The 19,148-nt window shown below is 46.5% G+C and overlaps 2 protein-coding genes across 3 annotated transcripts in view; one reads left to right on the forward strand and one right to left on the reverse strand.

Annotated features, from left to right (window-relative positions):
- The first annotated feature begins 2,989 nt into the window (after positions 1 to 2,989).
- The window catches only part of CLDN2 (claudin 2), a 33,092-nt gene continuing 16,933 nt past the window's right edge, over positions 2,990 to 19,148 (forward strand). The window contains exon 1 of the mRNA XM_017653641.3: positions 2,990 to 3,009. The gene's annotated coding sequence lies outside the window, so the exon portion shown is untranslated. The remainder of the gene's footprint in view (positions 3,010 to 19,148) is intronic.
- On the reverse strand, positions 5,086 to 8,227 carry RIPPLY1 (ripply transcriptional repressor 1). 2 transcript variants are annotated; one of them, XM_017653642.2, is made up of 4 exons: positions 8,070 to 8,227; positions 7,118 to 7,193; positions 6,451 to 6,515; positions 5,086 to 5,893 (listed from the first exon to the last, which is right to left on the reverse strand). In XM_017653642.2, the coding sequence occupies exons 1-4, from the start codon at positions 8,219 to 8,221 to the stop codon at positions 5,647 to 5,649; spliced, it is 540 nt and encodes a 179-aa protein (XP_017509131.1). In that variant the 5' UTR covers positions 8,222 to 8,227; the 3' UTR covers positions 5,086 to 5,646. The 2 variants fall into 2 exon arrangements, with proteins under 2 accessions (XP_017509131.1, XP_017509133.1); XM_017653644.2 differs by lacking the exons at positions 6,451 to 6,515; positions 7,118 to 7,193.

Raw genomic sequence — 19,148 nt, forward strand, 5'->3', positions numbered from 1 at the left:
GATGCATGGAGAAGGAGTTAAAAATGTTCCCCTTCTCTAATATTAGAGAGAGAGTACCTTGGCTGTTCCACATATGTCTGCTGGGGAAGAGTTGATTTCAGTGCTGGCTCTCTCTCTTTAGCTGCCATAGTGAGGAGAGAGTGAAGATCAAGTGACAGCAGAAAGAGAAACTCAGTGTCACCCAGACAGTCAGTGCTCCTGGAGGAAGTACTAATTTTCCCCTCTTGGCAAAACCAAGTTTACCCTTGCTTCCATGTCACACGGGGGCTAAGGAGATAAGGAGAGGCTCTCTGGGCTCAGTGACTTGTCATCTTCGCAGTGCGTGTGCTGGAGTGTGAGGAGTCCAGCCTCTGGTACTGACAGTGAAGCCTGCATTCTCTACCCCGAGAGTCATATCACGTGACACAGAGAGCTATTGTCATGCTGCTTCCCTCAGTGCCTGCAAACAGATGCTGCCCTTAGGACCATGCTGATGACACACACCACCTCCCAATCTTTGTACTGACTAAGGACAGAGTTGTCATTTTGAGCCCCTGAGGGGTATGTCCAACATGAGATGAGGGGCTAAATCAAGCTGGCTATGAGTACAGGACAGCAGTTAATTTCTCAGCAGTGCATGCAGCTTGGCTGGGGATATAATGTTCATCTCTCCTCAAACCTGTCATCTAGCATTTAATTGTATTCTTGACACATGTTGGAGATGTGGCTGTCTTGAGTTACCAGTCCTAGTAACTGCTGTCATTTCTTTTAGGAGAAGAATGGTAGTGTAATAGCTTACTGGGGATACAACTTTAGCCTCAGTAGAAGCAGAAAACTTGTTGTTAGAGTGCAGTGATGTGGCCTCCAAATAATGAACCATGTTCTGGGGTTATAGATGCTTTATTCTTAGCCAGAGCTCAGGGCCCTATACGATTGTAAGGGTTGGTAGAAAAGCACATGGTTCAACACAAGATTTTGGGATCCAGTCGTGACTCTTGGCAACCTTGTGTTGAGTCCAGTGCCTGTCTGCATAACCACCAGGCACTAAATTGCTGGCCATAGGATCCTCTGGGCCGACTGGCCGGTCTCCTGATCCCTTCCTAGTGCCTAGTTCCAGACACAATCTAGAGCTCAGCCACAAGGGGGCGCTGTCTCTCCTGTTGTTAATGGACATCTGTTGAATTTCTAGGGACTTGTAGGAGCTGGTTGTTCTTTCCCAGGATTTGAAAGAGTTTTTGAAGAAAGCAGAGCCTGACTCCAGCTTATTCTTGGGCTTTCCCTTAAACTCTTGATATCTGACCCTAGGCTCCAGGTGTCCCCTCAAACCCTTCATGCTTGACTCCAGGCCCCAGGTATCTCCAATGGTGGAGATAGAAATACCTTTGCATGACAGTTTACATGCTTCTCTTCCATAGAGGCCACAGGGGACCAGGCGAGATGCCTGCCCTTCCAGGGCTCTCAGGGCTTTCTGGTGGTGAGTAGAGGGTAGGAGGAGCCTAGTGGTTAAGAACCAAGACTATTTAGCTACTCTGTCCAGGGTCAACACATCAGCTCCCCACTTCCTGGTTGTAGCTTCACCTCTCTGAGACCCAGTTTCCTATCTGTAAACATTAGGAGAGCACCACCCTCTCGCTGGGGTCTGGTGAGCCTCGTTTGGTATAAAGTGGGTGTGGTGCAAGCTCAGTGCCTGGTGCACCCCAGGTAGTGCCTTCCTTGGGGCCCCGGCTCTTCAGCTAGAAGGAAGCATGCCCAGCTAGAACCCATTCCATGCAGAGCTATCACAGCACAGGGGGGCAGAAACAGAAGTCCCCCGTGGGCCCCTTGCCTCTGGTAGCCCTGTGCCTGTAGCCCAGGTTCTGAGAGAGCCTGCCACTGCCCAGCAGGACTCCCTGAAACATCCTTCCCATGGACACACCTTTCAGAGGCCCTCAGCTTTTCCTGGCCCAGAATTGTTCCTAAATTGACTCACTTCCCTCCACCCAGAACTGAAACCTTTTCTCTCCTGCCTTTCCACAGATTTAATTCCTCACCAAGCCCTGTAGATTCCACCACTGGAAAGCACAGGGTTCTGGAATGAGACAGACCTGATTCCTGGTCCTGCTTTTTATCATTTGGTGTAACTTGGGGCAAGTGCTCTCAATCTTGACTCAGCCATTTATTTGAACCTCTTTCCTCATCTACAAAATGAGGATAATAATATCATTTATGTCTCAGGGTTGTTGTAAAGTGCCTGGCACTTAGAAAGTGCCAGATTACCAACTTTGTGATTCGGGGCAAAATTTTTAAACCACTCAGTTTAAAAACTGCCTTAGAGCCCCTCAATTCCCCAAACTGCACCTGTCTCTCGGAGTTGTTATATTAAAGGAGCCAACCCACGTACTTTTCCTAGCCATGTACCCAGTCCATAGTAAGAATCCAATCATCAGCTGTTGTAACTCTGAGCCTACTAGCCACCGTGTTGCCTTGCCTCCTCTGGACAGGGAAAGCCCATTTTCCACCTCAGTGGCTATTACTCCCTTCTACCCACCCACCCCCAACTGTGCCTGTGTGGTTATCTAGTGGGCGGTTTCTGTCCTTCCCTCCCCAGTCCCCTATTGTAAAACAGTGGCCTGAGTTCACTGGTATGACCTGTCAGGGGCCTGGTGTTGCTAACTCTTGGTTGCTTCATTCATAAATGGGCATAATAATTGTGTCTATCTCCTAAGATTATTGTGATTATAGTACCATAGGAGATCACGGGTGTAACCTGAGTAGCAGATGCCTGGCAAAGAGTGTTGTGGCTACCACTTACTGAGTACTCGCTCTTTGCCAGGTCTTTCTATCTCCGTGTGTATGCTTGCATGGAGGTTGCTATAAGCCTTGCCAGCTGGGAGTATACCAAAGACATAGTAACCAACCCCAGGCCCCTGACAGGTCACAACAGTGTACTTAGGCCACCTAGCAACCTTGTTTGTGAGGAGGATTGGTAACCATTCTATAACAGGGGCCTGGGGTGGAAAGGAGACAACTGCCCACTAGATAACAACACAGGTACAGTTGCGGGGGCAGGGGAAGATGTGGGGGTTGGTAACACCACTGAGGCAGGGGAGAGGGCTTTCCTTGCCTAGAGGCAGAGGAGAGTAGACAACTCTTATAATTTTAATGTCATGTGCAGTGTGTGTGATATAATAAGGGACAACAGAGGTGGTCGCAAGAGGGCTGAGAGCGGAGAGCTGACGTTGATACCTGATGGGAGTGAGCCTATGGGTAGAGCCGTCATGTGCAATATATGGGATTTTAACACAGGTATGTCTGCCTTAGAGCCCATGCTCTTAATCATTACAATATTAATGTCTGGTCCATAGTAGGTGCTCAATAAAGATTTAATGAAGGAATTTATACTGCCCCCTCTTTCTGTAAACTTTTCTCCCTCCATCTCTACCTGGGCCCATCCTTCAAGGCCCAGCTCAAATACAACCTCATGGTCAGCTGTCAATGGGCCCCTTCTCTGTTTCTATGGGGTGCCGGGGTGAGGAAATATGGGGCACTAGAATGAGTTAGCCAGGGTGGAGCTGTAGGACCGACTCGGAGTTTTATCCAGAATTTTTCTCCTGAGTTTGTGCACTGGATTTGAAGTTGCTACAAGGACTGGATACACCCATAAAAAGGTAACTCACACTGGGCTCTGATTAGTCAGAACAGTGAATTCCAATCACTTAGCAACCATGTTTGGGGAGGAGGACTGAAAGACATTTCAGGGCAGGGGACTGGGAGGAAAGTGGGCAAAATGTCTGCTATTGACCAACACATGTGGGCAGTTAGGGGGAGGAGAGGAGGGAAAGTAAGAGGAGCTCATTCTGTTAAGAATTATTACTCCAAGGGTTTTAGGGTCTTTAAGCCCCTGGGGATTTAGGGATTTGTAATTCTATGCTATATAATACCCTAAAACCAAGGATATTGGGATTCCAAGGATTTTAAACCCCCTACAACCTATGATACAAGGACTCAAACAATTTCTGAGATATGAAATGCTGGGAGCTTAGGATCCAAAACACGGATTTTAAACGGAACACTGGACATGTTAAAACACTAATCCCCCTTAGACTTCAAATCAATCTTGTTTTAACCCTTGGGACCATGGTTTCCAAATAGTCTCCACAATCTAGGGATCCCTGAAGGTGCCTCACAGAGGAGGGTAGAGAGAGAGTATACAAGAGAAGGCACCAGGGTAGGAATTCTACATCCCCCTTTGTGACCTCACTAGGGCAGCTCCATCTTTATTTGGCTTGTATATTGGGCTTCTGCATTCAATTCAAAAGAGGAATGTTCCTGCTAATGCACAAAAAATGTTTTGAAACCTCTTAGAATAAAGGACCAGAAACCCATAGAGTGGCCCAGGAAGCCACATTTCATTTTTTTTTAAATGGGGCATAACCACCAGAAAGATGCTTTGGTAAATAATCAAATAGTGGCATTTGTTGAGTAAACCAGTCATTAGATGACTTTAGACAATAAATTCATTTCTGTCATAAAATGAATCATAACCACTACCTCCGCTATGATTCCTCGGACTTACTGAGTGCTTTTACTATATGCCAGGGGCTGTGCTAAGTACTTTACATATATTATCACATTACATCCTCACAATAGCCCTGAGAGGAAGTATCATTATTTCCCCCATTTTACAGATAAGGAGACTGGGGCTCAGAGTGGAAAATAACTTTGCCAAGGTCATAACAGCTGCCACATGATAGATTTCACTTACAAGCAGAAACAGAATGGACTAAAGGAATTAAAAGTGGTCGAAAGTCAACTGGCAGCCTTAATTAAGGAATAAGGTTAAATTTTGACCAGTAGGTGGCACCAGTGTGTATTTGGTGGCCCGCTCAAGAGTATGTCCAGTTGAGTGAAGTACCAGCTAGGGTTCAGAACTGAAGCAGTTAATGGCGAGGGCTTGGCCCCATGCTGGGTGCCTGGTCCTACATCCCCATGGAGAAAGATCTGTCAACTGACCTCAGGTAAGGCAATGAATTGGCCTTGAGCTGGTCTCTGACCCTCTGCCTATGGCTTCACAACACGGGCAGAGTCCAGTTAAGAAATCAGCACAATTCCAGGAAAAAGGCACACATCATCTAGTTTATTTTTCCCCTGATTCATCTCATGTCGGCACATAGACCCCAACAGACAGCAAGTAAAATGGGGAGAGGTCCCCAAAGCAAGCTGATTCTGTAGATACCTCTTTCCGATCAGAAAGGCACCCCAACTTTGCTTGGATCTGGTGTTGGTATCCCTGGTGGTGAAGCTGGAAGTCATGCTTTCCATGGGGAGATGGGACTATGTGGCCACCTGGAAGGCTGGTGAATCCAAAAGCTCTGAAGAGTGACTGTTACCCTCTGCATAGGCATACTCCATCCTGATTTGCTTCTTAGGGGCTTCAGAGAGCAGGTCTTCCTTCCCCTAGAGCTCCTAGGAACTTCTCACTGTCAATACAACAGCAACCCAGACAACGAGATGCCAGAAGTCCGGGCTCACAGGCCAGCTGGGGATAGCCAGGAAAAGCTGGTGACTCAAGGACTCAACTTTCAATTTGAAGAGCTGTGTCTGGAGATTCCTGACTAATTGATGCCCTGGAGCCTTGCCAGGCATACTGAACCCCAATCAGACTCTGACCAGGTCGGTTTGGACAGGTCAGGAGCAGGGCTGAGCTGTGGCCCTGTGTGTTGCTGACCCTGATATCTCCACACACCCTTCTGGCCCCTTTTCATCTGCCTCTTTCTCTTCCTCTTCTTTGAATTCCTCTTCTTCTTCTTCTTCCTCTTTTTCACTGTCCAAGTCCTCATATAGGTTGATGGTTGCCTGGACAGGGAAGCTCTGCAGTAAAGTCTCCCCATCACTGTACAGATAGTCAAAAGAGCAGGACTTAGGCCAGAAGAGCCTGGAAACAGAGAAGAAACATGGCCCCTAATTTAGATAGGTCTCATATGCAGAGGGGTCTGTAAGGCTAAGAAGGAAGCCAGCACCTAAATTCCTTCTCCTACCTGCAATAATGGGGTGTAAGGGAAAGGAAGAAAGAGAACTTCATAACAGAATCTTCTAGATTGTTACAAAATGGCCCCAGACCAGAAGGTAATGTCTGGTGGGCCTATAGTTCTGGGAAACCTGAGCCACAGCATCTATCAATTCTGACACTGGTCCTATCCCCCACCTCAGAAGGCTTCTAACCAAGAATTCTGTAGCCCTGTGTCTTCCATCTCCTACTAAGCATTCCTTTACTGGCGCATCCATAGGGGCTCATTTGTAGGGTCAGTGACCATGCCTCCAGGGAAGGCAACCTTGACCAAGGTCTTTTTTAACCTCTCTGGCTTCAGTTTCCCAGTCTATGAAATGGTGATTGCAGCATGCCTCCCTCCTCTGGCTTCACAGGGCTGTGGCAAAAGATTTAAAGAGCTAATGAATCTACATCAAGTTCTGAGCTTGGTGCCAGAAGCTTACCTGACTGGGTGATGGAACTGAGAGTCAGTCTTGGGGTCCTCAGCACCCATAACCCCACCAGCAGCCTGTCCAAAGCAAAAGCTCACATGTAGCTCAAAGTACATGGCCCTATAACTGCCTCTCCCCTTTACTGGTCAGAAATATGTAGGCAAGATGATCTAGAAGAAACCTTAGACATCTCTGGGGTCCAGTCCCCAACCCCCAACAATGGGACCTGTCTTGTTTCTGGTTGAAAAACAAGTGGACATAGTCCTGGGGTTTGTTTGCCTTCCTGCCCCTATTCTAACACCTGTTTGGAGACTGTCCAGGGGACAGAGTTCTACTGGAGCAGCAAGGTTTTGGGGGCAGGAATAGGGGAAGAGCACTGGGGCTAAGTGGCAGGAGATCAGGATTCAAGCACCAGCTGTACCATAGACTAGCTGTAGGTCCTTCCCAAGTCCCTCCCCTGCTCTGGGCCTCAGTCTCTTCATCTTTCAAATCACCACAGAAGCTTTAAGGCTGCCCTTCTCCCACAGCCATTGTGGGAATTAAATGGAGCTAGGCTGTGAAGATGCTTTCCCAGATCTGCAGCCCTGGGGTCAGGGGCTCTCTGGGAAGGGACCTGGTCAGGGTGAAGGCACATGGCTGCGCATGCATGTGAACCCGTGCTACAGGGGCTCAGATTCACCAAATGTACAGGTTTCCTCACCTGCCTTGACTGGTCGTTTGTAGAGGACAGCCAGGGCCTCCAAAGACAAGCTCTTCTAGGACAAAGAGGAGAGATAAATTGATGGAGGGAGAAGATCCTAGACTGTGGCCTCCCTGAGATAAGAGAAGAAGCCTCCAAAAGACTTGGCTCAGATACCATCTTCCCTTCCTGAGGACCCTGAGCCCAGGTCAGGACAGATGCTTCTCTTCTCTGCTTCAACAATGTTTCATTGTTCTTATCACACTGCTTTGTAACTGTCTACTTGTCTTTGAGCTTCTTAGGGACAGATCTATGTTTGATCATATCTGAATCCCCAACAATTAGCACAAGGCTTGGTAGGGCATCGCACTGAATGTTTGTTGAATGTTAAGTGTTTGGAGGAATGAATGAGGGTTGGGTGGAAAATAGCTTGGCTCCCTGCTTCTTGCTCCGAGAAGCAGAACTCAAGAGTCCTACCATCTTTCTGGGCTGAGAAAAGGGGCCTGAAATATTCCAGGGCCCACTGCTTCCCCACTAGACTTCCAGAGGTAGGAAAAAAGCAAATGAAAATCTTATGGTGTGGTCAGGAAAGAGGCCCTCTTTTCCGCCCTCTGCAGCCTAGGTCATGTTAAACCCAGGTTTCATGGCAGTATCCCCTGTGCCTCTCAGTGGACTAAGCATCCTGGCCCATGAGGCCCTGGCTGCTCAGCTCTCAGCTTTGGCAAAGCCCATTGTCCCCAAGTCCCTTCCTGCCATTCACAGGGAATTGTGAGGTGAAAAGCCAATTGAGATATTCCAGCCTGAGATGTGGAGGGGGTACTCTGGTGGCTGGGAGGCCTTTATCTTTCCCCTTCGCAGAGAACAGGGGTACCAGGGAAATCCCATTTTCCTTCTTCTCCCAGGAACCCCACTAAGCCTGAATTTGGGTTGCCAAAGGTCAAGTTCCACTTACCTTTCACTTCCATCTACTTCTTGTCTTGAGGAGAGAAGGGGCGATGGGCTTAAAAGGCCAGGGAGTGGCAGGGGGACCTGCCCTGGGACTGGAGCTTGGGCCAGGGCCTCGGCTGGCTCAGGGGTGGCAGCAGAGGGAACAGCAGGCTCCATCCTTAGGATACCTGTCAAAGCCAGGCAGTCAGTGTTGGCTCCTATTTCTAGAACCTCTTGCACTCTTTTGGCCTTTCCTGGGAGACCCTTTTATAAGGCCGGCCTGGATTCACAAATTATTCAGGGATTACTGGGATGGGGGAGTGGGGAGGGGGTGAAGTGTTAGGAAAGGGGCTGGGGAGGGAGAGCTGGGTTCCTGGGTGTGAAATCTTTACCAGTTGAATAAACAGGGAATCAGTGGGGGTGAAGGGTTTTCTTTACCTCCGGGTCAGAAAGGAAAACACAGAAGGGGCAAATCACACACCATTTGTGCGAATTCCCCAGGCAGCAGCATGGCTGGAGGAGGGAAGGAGGGAAGGAGGGAAGCTCATTAGCGCCCAAAACCACAGTAAGTTGTCAAGCACAGAGGGCTGGATAGACAGGCCTTTCTTTAGGAAAGCTGGTTCCCAGCAAGAAGGGATGCGTCAGGAGAGTGGGGGCTCAAAATGTTTTTTCAGCTTAAACCCCAAATAGATTTGCAGGGTGGAACTGATAGAGGGAGACTGCCATTAAGCATACCCCTTCGGTTAGGAAAAAAAAAGTTCTGGGTGGACTAGGTTCAGTTGCCTGTGGGGTCAACCTCAAGTTCTTTCCACACCCTCCCCTTTACTGGTCAGATCATTTGCAAGAGTGCTTGAACCCCTTCTCCAGCCTCTACATCGGTTGTCTAGTAAAGGAGTCAGGCAGTATTTCCAAGGCTTCCAGGTCAGATTCTGTATCACAGAGCTCAGCTTCCAGGAGACTGGGCACTCGGGGTGGGGGAAGCACAGTTCTACCCAGCTGCGAAGCTGCTGAAGGACCATCCCTGGCCCTGGGGCTTCGGTTCCCTCACATGTGAGAGGAGGTTGAGAGCCGAGAGGCCTCAGAGGGCCCTGCCAGCCTGAATACTTTGTGATGGGTGCTGGGCAAATAGGTACTGACCCCGGGGCAAGCCCAGCGGCTAGAGCACATCCCTTGGCTTTATGCAGTTTTCTGAGCTTTTGCCAAAAAGCTTCCAATTACAACTACTGGCAGAGTCTTAATGCTTCAGAAGTCTCAAAAATATTCCTTCTGACCTCAGTGTTTAGCACCAGCACAGATTTAGCTTCTTGGATATTCATCATAGTTGGGTTTGTAATTGTCAAAAATTAGAAACAACCTCAATGTCCAATAATAGGAAACCATTTACATTAATTAGGGTAAGTCCTTAAGCAGGCACTCATAATCATGTTCTAGGAAGTATGATTATCAACACAGAAAGTGAAATAAGAGATTAGATGCTAAAATAGTATGAATAATTTGATTCAGGGGCCTCTCTTCCCTATGGACCTATGCTGTACGTCCACCCCTCTTCGAATTCCAGCCCCACTGTGTTCTTTGTAGCAAAGGAAAATTGGAGACAACCTAAATGTCTCACTTTAGAAAACCAGTTAAAGATATAATTGAACAGTTAGATAATTACATGTTAAAATTGGCTTGGTGGAAGGTTTGGGAAGAGTTAATATATTGAAGAGTGAACAAAAAGTAGTCTCTGCAATAAAACTTCAAGGATGATCCCATGTTGGTTTAGAATATACAGTATGCAGAAAAAGAAGACTGTTTATAAGAAAGGAGAATATTCCATTATCATAACTATGTTACAATGGCTGGCTCTGGGAATAAGATTATTGTAGAGTTTTACTTCCTTCTTTATACTTTTCTGAATTTTCTAAAAAGTTCCACAAGATCTAATTTTATTTGGGGAATAAAAGTAAAGACTCATCAAAATAAAAAAGAAAGGAAATGCTTATCCACGGAGAAAACTCTTGGGGACATGACAGCCATTTTCAAATATCTGAGGATTAGACTGTAGTGAGATTGTACTGCTTCTGTGTGACTTCAAAGGGCAGGGCTGAGGCCCAGGAGTGGAAGCTACACAGAGACACATTTTGGCACAATCAAAGGAAAACTTTCTAACAGCCCAGCCACCACCTAACCCGAGGCCTGGCATTGTACCAGCTCTCAATAAACAGAGGTTTATTATATGTGGTGAAATGTTCTCAGTGGAATGCACTGCCTCAGACTGGGGTAAGCTCTCTGGCCCCAAACTGTGTAAGGGCAGACCGGATCCTGGATTCTGGAGAGGGAAATCTTTGGCGGTGGGAAAGGAGGGGTGCTGGGGAGCACAAGTTTCTATCAGTCTCTGAGGCTTCTTGCTGAATTTACCAGAAGATGAGAATTTGATGCACTGCGTCACTGGCTCAAATGACGAGCGAGGCTGAGATAAAGAGCCAGGGGGGAAGATATGGGGCTGGAAAGAGTTGGCATGTGAAGGAGAAAGATGTCCTATCACACCCTGGGATCTTTTTGACCTCTAGGTGGCCACGGTCTCTGAGAGCAGCCAGGCGGGAAGAAGAAAAAGGAGAAGCAGTAGTAGACAGTCCTCCTTGAGCCAGGGTTCATGCCCAGCTAGACCTGGCCACGTACCCCCCACCTTGAACTTGTGCTCATTGAGCCACAATTCTTCACGGTTGGAGCTGTTCAGCCCCTCCCCTCCCCTGAGCAGCAGGCCTCAGTGTTCCCCTCATATCACCTCCCACCATGCTCTCCCGGGGCTCAGATAGCCTTCAGGTCTGGTTCCACTGCTCTTTGTTTCTCCCTACATAACTGCTTTGTGTTGCTACCTCCTAAATATGGCCTCAGTCTTCAGCGTGTGGGAGATGAAGTCACTGGCCCCTCTTGCTGGCCTCTTCCCAACCTGAAGGGTTGAAGGCTTGCAAGTGTTGCTGGGCCAAAGTGGGGGCCTGGCTGTCCTCCTTTGTTCTCAGCACAGAACAGGAGTAGTGTGGTCAGCAGAGTGGCTGGAATGGTCTGGGGCAACCAAAATGAAGAACTTTCCATCAGGGCAATTATGCTCCTGTTTCCCCCAACAGCCTGATAGTGCTTCTGGGTTTTGTCAGTGATTGTTTTGCCAGAGCCTTCTGAGAGGGCTGCGTGCCTCCCCTGTGCAGACACTGCTGGGCATTGCCTGGCAAAGGAAGCAGACTAGAAAGAGGAAAGTACGTGGACACTGCCTCAAGGCACTTACAGCCTAGGAGGCAGACAAGACCCACACAGGGCAAGATGGACTCAGTAAACCTCAGCTGGGCCCTAGTTCCCCTCAGCATGTTCCCCTGTCAAGTCTGCAGCTCCAGCCTCTTCAGTTCCCTGGGCCACATTCCAAACTTCCTTCAGCTCCCTACCATGTTCCTGCCCCACCCCTCTCCTCCCACTTCCCTGAGAAAACAGAGGCCTTCAAGCATGAATTACCTCAGTGACCTGCCCCACCTCCCCCAAATTGACCTGCCTCTCCAGCTTCCTTCCCCTCCAGCCCTCCTTTCTCAGGGGACAAGGTGCCCCTCTCGTTAAAGGCTAATCTCTTTGCCCGGGCCTTGGCCTCAACCACCCTCCTTCTCTGGGCCTTTCCTTCAGACGTTAGGCCCTTTCTCTTCAGGGAGGTCCAGCTGCCTTATACCAGCTCTTTACCTTCTGATCATAAAATGCCTGTGTCTGTTATCCCAAAGAAAACAAGGCCCGCCCTCCCTCGATGTGTTCTCTTGCTCCTGTAACTTGCTGGTTCTCTCTCTTTCTCTCCCCCTCCTTCCTTCCCACTTTGTTTTCTTCACCCTTAAATTTGTTGAAAGTACAGCCTACTCTAGACTGCCACTTTTCCCCGCTTCCCACTTGTACCTCAACCTACTGCAATTTGGCTTGGATACAGGCCATGGTCTTGCACCTGTAATCTTTTCAGGGTTTACAGTCTCTGAAGGTCTTAACCCCACCAGAGACTTATCACCTAGAATATTGTGGGTCACAACCCCTGGCATGGCTTAAAATCAATTTAGTGGGTTGTAGCCAGCATTCAACAAATCAGTGAACAGCAGATGGAAGAGTAAATCACATGTGGCAAGGGTACATATTGTTCTGTGAAATGCTGGTTTGAGTCCTATATCTAGATCTATGTTTCAAGATACACAGATGTATGGACTGGGTCATGCAGTACAACGTACTTCTTACTGTGGGTCCCTGTCACAAAATTTGCACTAAGGAGACTAGATGTTATTCTGTGATTCATTAAATCAGTGCTGTTCATGTCAACTCCTTGCTCTCAAAAGGGTTCTTGTCTCACTGGAGAGTGTAACAGAGGTCAGGAGAAGGGGTAATACCAGGAGACCTCATGGAGGAGGGGGTGATTGAACTGGGCTAAGCTTAAGTAGGCAGAGAGAAGGGTAAAAGTAATCCTGGCAGGAAGAACTGGCACAGAAGTTGAGAGTAAGAAGAGAGAACATTTGTTAAACATTTATGTACCAGGCACTGTTCTAAGCATTTTGTGGGGATTAAGTTGTCTCACAAACAAACCTTATGAGGAAGATACTATTATAAGCCTCATTTTATAGGTGAGATTAAGGCACTTGCCCAAGGTCACAGAGCTAAAAGTGACAAGGCTAGGATTTGAAACTAGGTAATTTCTGTGCTCTTCACCACTGGTCTGCACTGCAATGCCATGGGGGGCCAGTGAGGAGAGGGGGCTGTTCGGGGAATGGTGGGAACCCAGGACATCAGGAGAGGGATGGAGGAGGCCCTCCAATGCCAGGATGAAGGCCCCAGAACAAGTTCTGCTCTCACCTTGTGAAAAGAGATTTTACTCTTTCCCTCTATCCTCTGCCTCTTGAGCCAGGACCCTGGGATTGGGGGTAGGAAACCTAAAAGGCCAGTATGGGGGCTGTGTGGAAACAAGAAGCAAGACAGGGTCTGCTTTGGGAGAGGAAGAAAGGGGAAGATTCTCTCCCCCACCCAAGCTTGTCCCCAAAGCAAAAAATAGCAAATGGTGCCTGGGGCCTCTGCCCTCAAGTCCAAATGTCTCAAATGTGCCAAGTCTTGGCCTCAGCCCTTTGGGTTCCTGGGACAGAGGGTCCCCTCTGGAGAACAGTTTGTTGCTGGGCCCGCCCTCATGCTGTACCCTCTGTTTCTTAGCCAGCCACTGAAGCTGGGGCTGGGGCCCATGTGGTGTGCACTCTCTGGGCAGAGCCCCTTGCAGCTCCCCATTTGCTCCTCATTTGGACCATAGGGGCCTAGAAAAACAGAGCTCTGAGGAAGCAGGAGGAGTTGGGGGGGGTGCCTGGAAGGGTCACTCCGAGCCAGGCCCTTTCCTTCCCCCTCCCCAGCCCCAGCCTTGGCCCCTCTGGCCTGCCTCTCTAGCCTCCTTGCCCAGCCTGGCCTGAGGCCCTGGGGAGACCACAGTTATGGTGAATTCTCAGTAGTGCATTCTCTTCTCTTTTCTTTTTAGTTCTGGTGTCCTACAGACCCTGCCTAAGTAAACAACAGATACTGGTAACTGGTGGCAGATATCTTTCTGGGAGAAGGATCCTAATAAACCAATAAGAATAAGCACAACAACAAAAATAGGTAACATTTATTGAGTGCTCACAATATGTCAGGTACTGTGCTAAGCAATTTATTGCTTTATTATTTCATTTACTTCTTACAGAAATGTGATGAGATAGGTACGATTATTGCTCCCATTTAAAGATGAGCAGGAAACTGAGACACAGAGAAATTAAATGATTTGTCAAATAGCTAAAGAATAACAGATCTGAGACTAGAATTCAGGTCTGTTTGGCTCTAGTGCTCTATGAGCTTTTAGAACATAGCTGTGTAGAGGGGGTGGTCCATTTGGCAATTGCTCCAGGTGCCTCCTTCGGGGTCCATGTGCTGCTGTGGAGTTAGGCAGATGGCAGTAGGGGCCAATGGAAGTGGGTGGCAGGTGCCACAATCCAGGGCATCACCAGTGTTCTGGGACTGGGCCTGATGACTTAACCTCTCATTTCTCCATTTCCCCATCTGTGAAATGGGATCATAACGGTCCCCACCTCACAGGGCTGTAGTGAAGATTTAGTGAAAGAGTGTATAGATTGTTCTGCCTGACACATATTTAGCACTCAATGTATGTTAGCTGTTACCATTACTATAATTATTCCCTTTCTCCCCGCATCACCGTGGTATTCAGAGCAGCATAGACTTTGAAAGCAGGCCTGGGTGTTGGAATCCCTCCTTAGTAGTTTACCATCCAGGTGCTGTTGAGTAAGTTAACCAATCTGTCTGAGCCTCAGTTTTCTGGGGGTGAAACAATACTACCCCTTTCACAGGGCTGGAGTGACGATGAAATGAAATACTGTACATAAATTGGTATTAGTTCTTTTTCTGGCACATACTTTCAGATGTTTTCTGCACACTTGACCAGATTCAGCTTCCTAAAACAGTTTCCATCCTGCTCACACACCTGCATTGGCAACCCATGACTGACAGAAGAAGTCAGGCCTTCACAGTTCCCCTATGTCTTCAGCTTCACCTCCAGCTCCACCCAGCTCTCCCTCTCACTTCCAGCAGGCTTGTTACTACATGGGCCCTGTACATGATCATCTCCAACCCCTGGCTAGGTCTAACATGCCTTCTCTCTCTTCCATGACTCAAATCCTGCCTTTCCCTCCCAGGTCCCCTTTGAAGCCACACTTACTCCAGGAAGCCTCCAAGCCATGCTAATATCTGCCTACTTCCAGAGACTTTTCACCTGAGCTCCTTTTTCAGATATGAAGCAAGCTTCTCTGTTGAGGTGATCGGGAAGGGGCTGCCGTTCTATCATCTCTCCTCCCTCCCATCAGCACCTGACACGAGACTGGGTACGCAGGTGAATGGAATGCTATATGACACAGGATAGTTAGCTTGAGAAGACGAGTATATTCAATCTAGCAGAACCTTGGGGCTCTAGGGTAGGTGGAAAATAGCCAGGCAGGTGCATGGGCCAAGATGGGATTCTCTGTTAGTATTTTGGCCTTGCAAGACAGAGCTTCAAAAATCCCAGGATTGGGGAGCTTTAGAGGGTGACTATTGACTTGACTGGGACAGCTCAGGAGCAAGGCAGGTCACGGGTAGGAAGGGGCCCAGCAAAGGTCCTTGTTGAAGGAATCTACAAGTTCTCTCATCCTTCTTATTGCCAGCTGCCTCCTTTGACAAGATAACATGATTTAAGTTTCATCTCCACTCTCCCTTTTCCTTCCCCTTCCGTCCTTGGCTTAGGCCTGCAGCCCTAAAAGTGTGATCCAAAGGCCCCTGGGGGCATCTAACATTCGTTCAGGGGGTTCAGTCAAAACTGCTTTCCTGATAATATTAAGACATTATTTGCCATTTTCTCTGTGTTGACATTTGCATTGATGGAGCAAAAGCAGCAGTGGGTAAAAGTGCTGGTGTCTCAGCCTGGATGGAGACAGTGGCGCCAAACTATGCTCATGTTATTCTTCATCATCAATTTCTGATAGAAGAAATGCCAGTTTCACTTAAGAATGTCTTGATGAAACAGTAAAGATTATTAATATTTATTCAACTTCAACCCTCTGACTACATGTCTTTTTAACAGTCTGACAAAATAAGAAGGTGTGTATAAAACACTTCTACTGAGTATGAAAGTATGATGGTTGTCATGCAGCAAAGAACTTGTGCAATTGAATTGCAAGCTGAGGTAGCCAGTTTTTCATGGAATACTTTCTTTTTACTTGAAAGAACAATTGACAGACAAATTCAATGGTTATTCAAAAGTGGGTATTTGGCCAGCATTCTGTTGAAAATGAATAAAGTGATCCTGTCACCTCAAAAACTGATAGTATTTGTTGTCAGTGATAAAATGTAAGCTGTCAAGTACAAAACAGGGTTTTGGAAAACCTGTATCTGCCACTGTAGCTTGAGAATTTCTCAATACCCTAAAGACATTTCTGGTAATATTAATAGTGATATTAATGAATGCAGGTTTTTGTATTGTATAATCATGAAATGAGTCAACAATTGGAAGATCTATGTAACTGTATGGGCCAATATTTTCCAAATGACTAATGCATAATGTTACAAAATCAAGCACTGATAATAGATCTATTCAAAGTGCAAGATACACCAATGGATTTTAATGTAACAGAGTACAAAAGGTTCACTGATAGGGTTTCACATTCAACATTGCAAGTAAACATCAAGAAACTACCACTTGTTAAGTTTACTTGTAGTATCAAAGAAGAATATCCACAATATATTAGTTTTCTATTGCTGCTATAACAAATTACCACACACTTAACAACTTAATACAAACACCCATTTATTATTTCACAGTTCCACAGGTCAGAAGTCCAAGTGGGTTCACCTGAGTTCTCTGCTTAGGGTCTCACAAGGGTGAAGTCAACTTGTGGGCTGGGCTGGCTCTTATCTGGAAGCTCTGAGGGAAAAAATTCACTTCCAAGCTCACTCAGAATGTTAGAAAACTCCATTTCCTTCAGGGTGTAGGTCTGAGTTCCCTGTTGCTTTGCTGGCTGTCATCCAAAGGCCACTCTCTGCTCCTTGAGGCTCCTTACATTCCTCCTCATGTGGCCCCTTCCACTTTCAAAACACCAATGGCTCATCCAGTACTTCCCACACTTCAAATCTCTCTGACTTCCCTTTCTGCCACTAGCCAGAAAAAGCACTGCTTTAAAAGGACTCAGCTGATTAGGTTAGGCCCACCTGGATAATTTCTCTCTGCGAAAAACTAACAGAATCACACGAGTGATAAACATCAGAAACATCCACACTCAAAGGGGAGGGAATTGATACACAGGGGGTCGTTCTTAGAAATCTGCCTAAAAATCTATTAATAACCCCCTTCTCTAACTACATATCTTTGTCAGGCTGGGTTTTCTTCACATGCTTTGACTAAAATAACATATTGTAACAGATTGAATAATAAGAGAAGATATGAAAATCCAGCTGCCTTTTTATTCAGGCAGATAAAGAGATTTGCAAATGTGTAATACAATACTACTTTTCTTGCTAATTTTTTTGTTTTGGAAAATAGTTGTTTTTCATAATTATATGTTGCTTATTATAACATGCAGTGGATTTATCATTGTGGTTGTAAATTAAAAAGTAAATAGTTTCAAAATTTATCAGTTTTAATTTCTAACATGCTAAATATCAATAGACATAGCCCATAAAAATGCAAGCCTTCTGGAGCCTTCAATAATTTTTTAACCAACAACTTTTATTTATTTATTTTTAAATATATATACTAGTCACTTTAATATTCTGTGTGACAAAATGTGGAAGGACACATAAAATTCATTCTTTTGTAGAGTACCATGAATTTTGACAGATGCAATAGAGTTATGACAGTTCCAGCACCCAAAATAATTCCTTGTGCCACATCATTGTAGCCAAACCCTTCCCCCACCCCCACCTCTGGCACGCCCTAATCTGTTCTCCATCCCCACACTTTTGTCATTTCAAAAATGTCATATAAGTGGAATGAAACAGTTACCAGCCTTTTGTGTCTGGCTTATTTCACTCAGCATAATACTTTTGAACTTCATCCATGTCGTTGCCTGTATCAGTAGTGCATTCCTTTTTATTGCGGAGTAGTGTTCCGTGGTACAGATATGCCAGCATGTGTTTATCCATTCACTAGTTGAAGAACATTGGGTTGTTTCCTAAGTAATTTTTTTAATTTATTAAGGTATCATTGATATACATTCTTATGAAGGTTTCATATGAAAAATAATGTGGTTACTACATTCACCCATATTATCAAGTTGCCCCCATACCCCACTGCAGTCACTGTCCATCAGTGTAGTAAGATGCCACAGAGTCACTACTTGTCTTCTCTGTGCTACTCTGTCTTCCCTGCCATCCCACACACACCATGTGTGCCAATCATAATGCTCCTCCATCTCCTTCTTCCTCCCTCCCCACCCAGCCTCCCCCACCCCTCCCCTTTGGTAACCACTAGTCCTGTCTGGAGTTTGTGAGTCTGCTGCTGTTTTGTTCCTTCAGTTTTGCTTCGTTGTTATACTCCCCTAAGTAATTTTGTAAAGTGTAAAGTGGTCTTAAGACCACAAATTTGGGAGACGATGGTAATAGAGGTATAATTTTTACGTGGGACAGCAATAGATGGATGAAAGAGCCATATGCTGGAGGGCAGATTGAGGGGATTTTCAAATCAGATGAGGTCAGGTGTGGAGGGTCACAGGAAGAGAAAATAATGAAATTAAGTCTGACTCTGAGGTTTCTGACTTAAATAACTGGCTTCTCAAATGGAGAAGACTGAAGGAGGATTAGTTTTAGTTCAAAGGGAATCAAGGATACAGCCTTGCACACACTGAGTTTGAGACGCTTTTAAGCTATCAAAATGCAGGTTCAGAGGAGAAGTCTGCGCTGAAAATGGCAATTTGGAAGGTATCAGATTATACTGGATAATTGAAAGCTTGAGGAATAAATGAGACTTCCAAGAGTGGGAATGAAGAGTGAGAAGGGAAGACCTAGGTATGGCTCCTGAGAAACACCTATGTTTAAGGATGGAGCAGAGGAGGAGAAGTCAATGAAGAAGAGAGATAGGAGGAACAGCAGGAGAGAGTTGCATCACAGAGGCCAAGAGAAGAAAACATTTCAGGAAGGGCAAAGTTATTGGGAGCGCTGAATGTTGCATGGAGGCCAATGGAGTTAAGAACTTGAAAGCATTCCCTGGATTTGGTGACATGGGGGTCATCAGTAACCTTAATGAGAACTTGGTTTTGTGGAATGGAGGTGATGGACTGTCTCTAATCCTCTCTCTGCCCTAACTCCTTCTCCCGTAGCCCTATCATTCCTGCCCCTTTGCCCCAGAATCTCTCTTAGCTCTCCCTAGACTCCTCTTTTCATAACACCATCTCTCCCTCAAGACCTAGCTTTATACAGACATCCCTTAGATTTTCTTCTTCAGAGACACCCTCCTACCTCTTCTGCTTTCTTCCCTAACCTATCTCTTCCCAGACCCTCACTTGCCTCCCTTATTCTCTCACTCTTCACTCTTCTCCTTAACCAGATTCTGCTTTTCTCAGACTGTTAT

This window comes from Manis javanica, chromosome X (assembly GCF_040802235.1).
Source record: "Manis javanica isolate MJ-LG chromosome X, MJ_LKY, whole genome shotgun sequence".
Taxonomy (NCBI): Eukaryota; Metazoa; Chordata; class Mammalia; order Pholidota; family Manidae; genus Manis; species Manis javanica.

Coding starts and splice junctions, on each gene's coding strand:
- RIPPLY1 (XM_017653642.2), bottom strand. CDS start 8,221: ATGGAGCCTGCTGTTCCCTCTGCTGCCACCCCTGAGCCAGCCGAGGCC. Junction 7,194..8,069: donor GAAGTAGATGGAAGTGAAAG/GTAAGTGGAACT, acceptor TCTTTGTCCTAG/AAGAGCTTGTCTTTGGAGGC. Junction 6,516..7,117: donor TGAGGAAACCTGTACATTTG/GTGAATCTGAGC, acceptor TGCTTTGGACAG/GCTGCTGGTGGGGTTATGGG.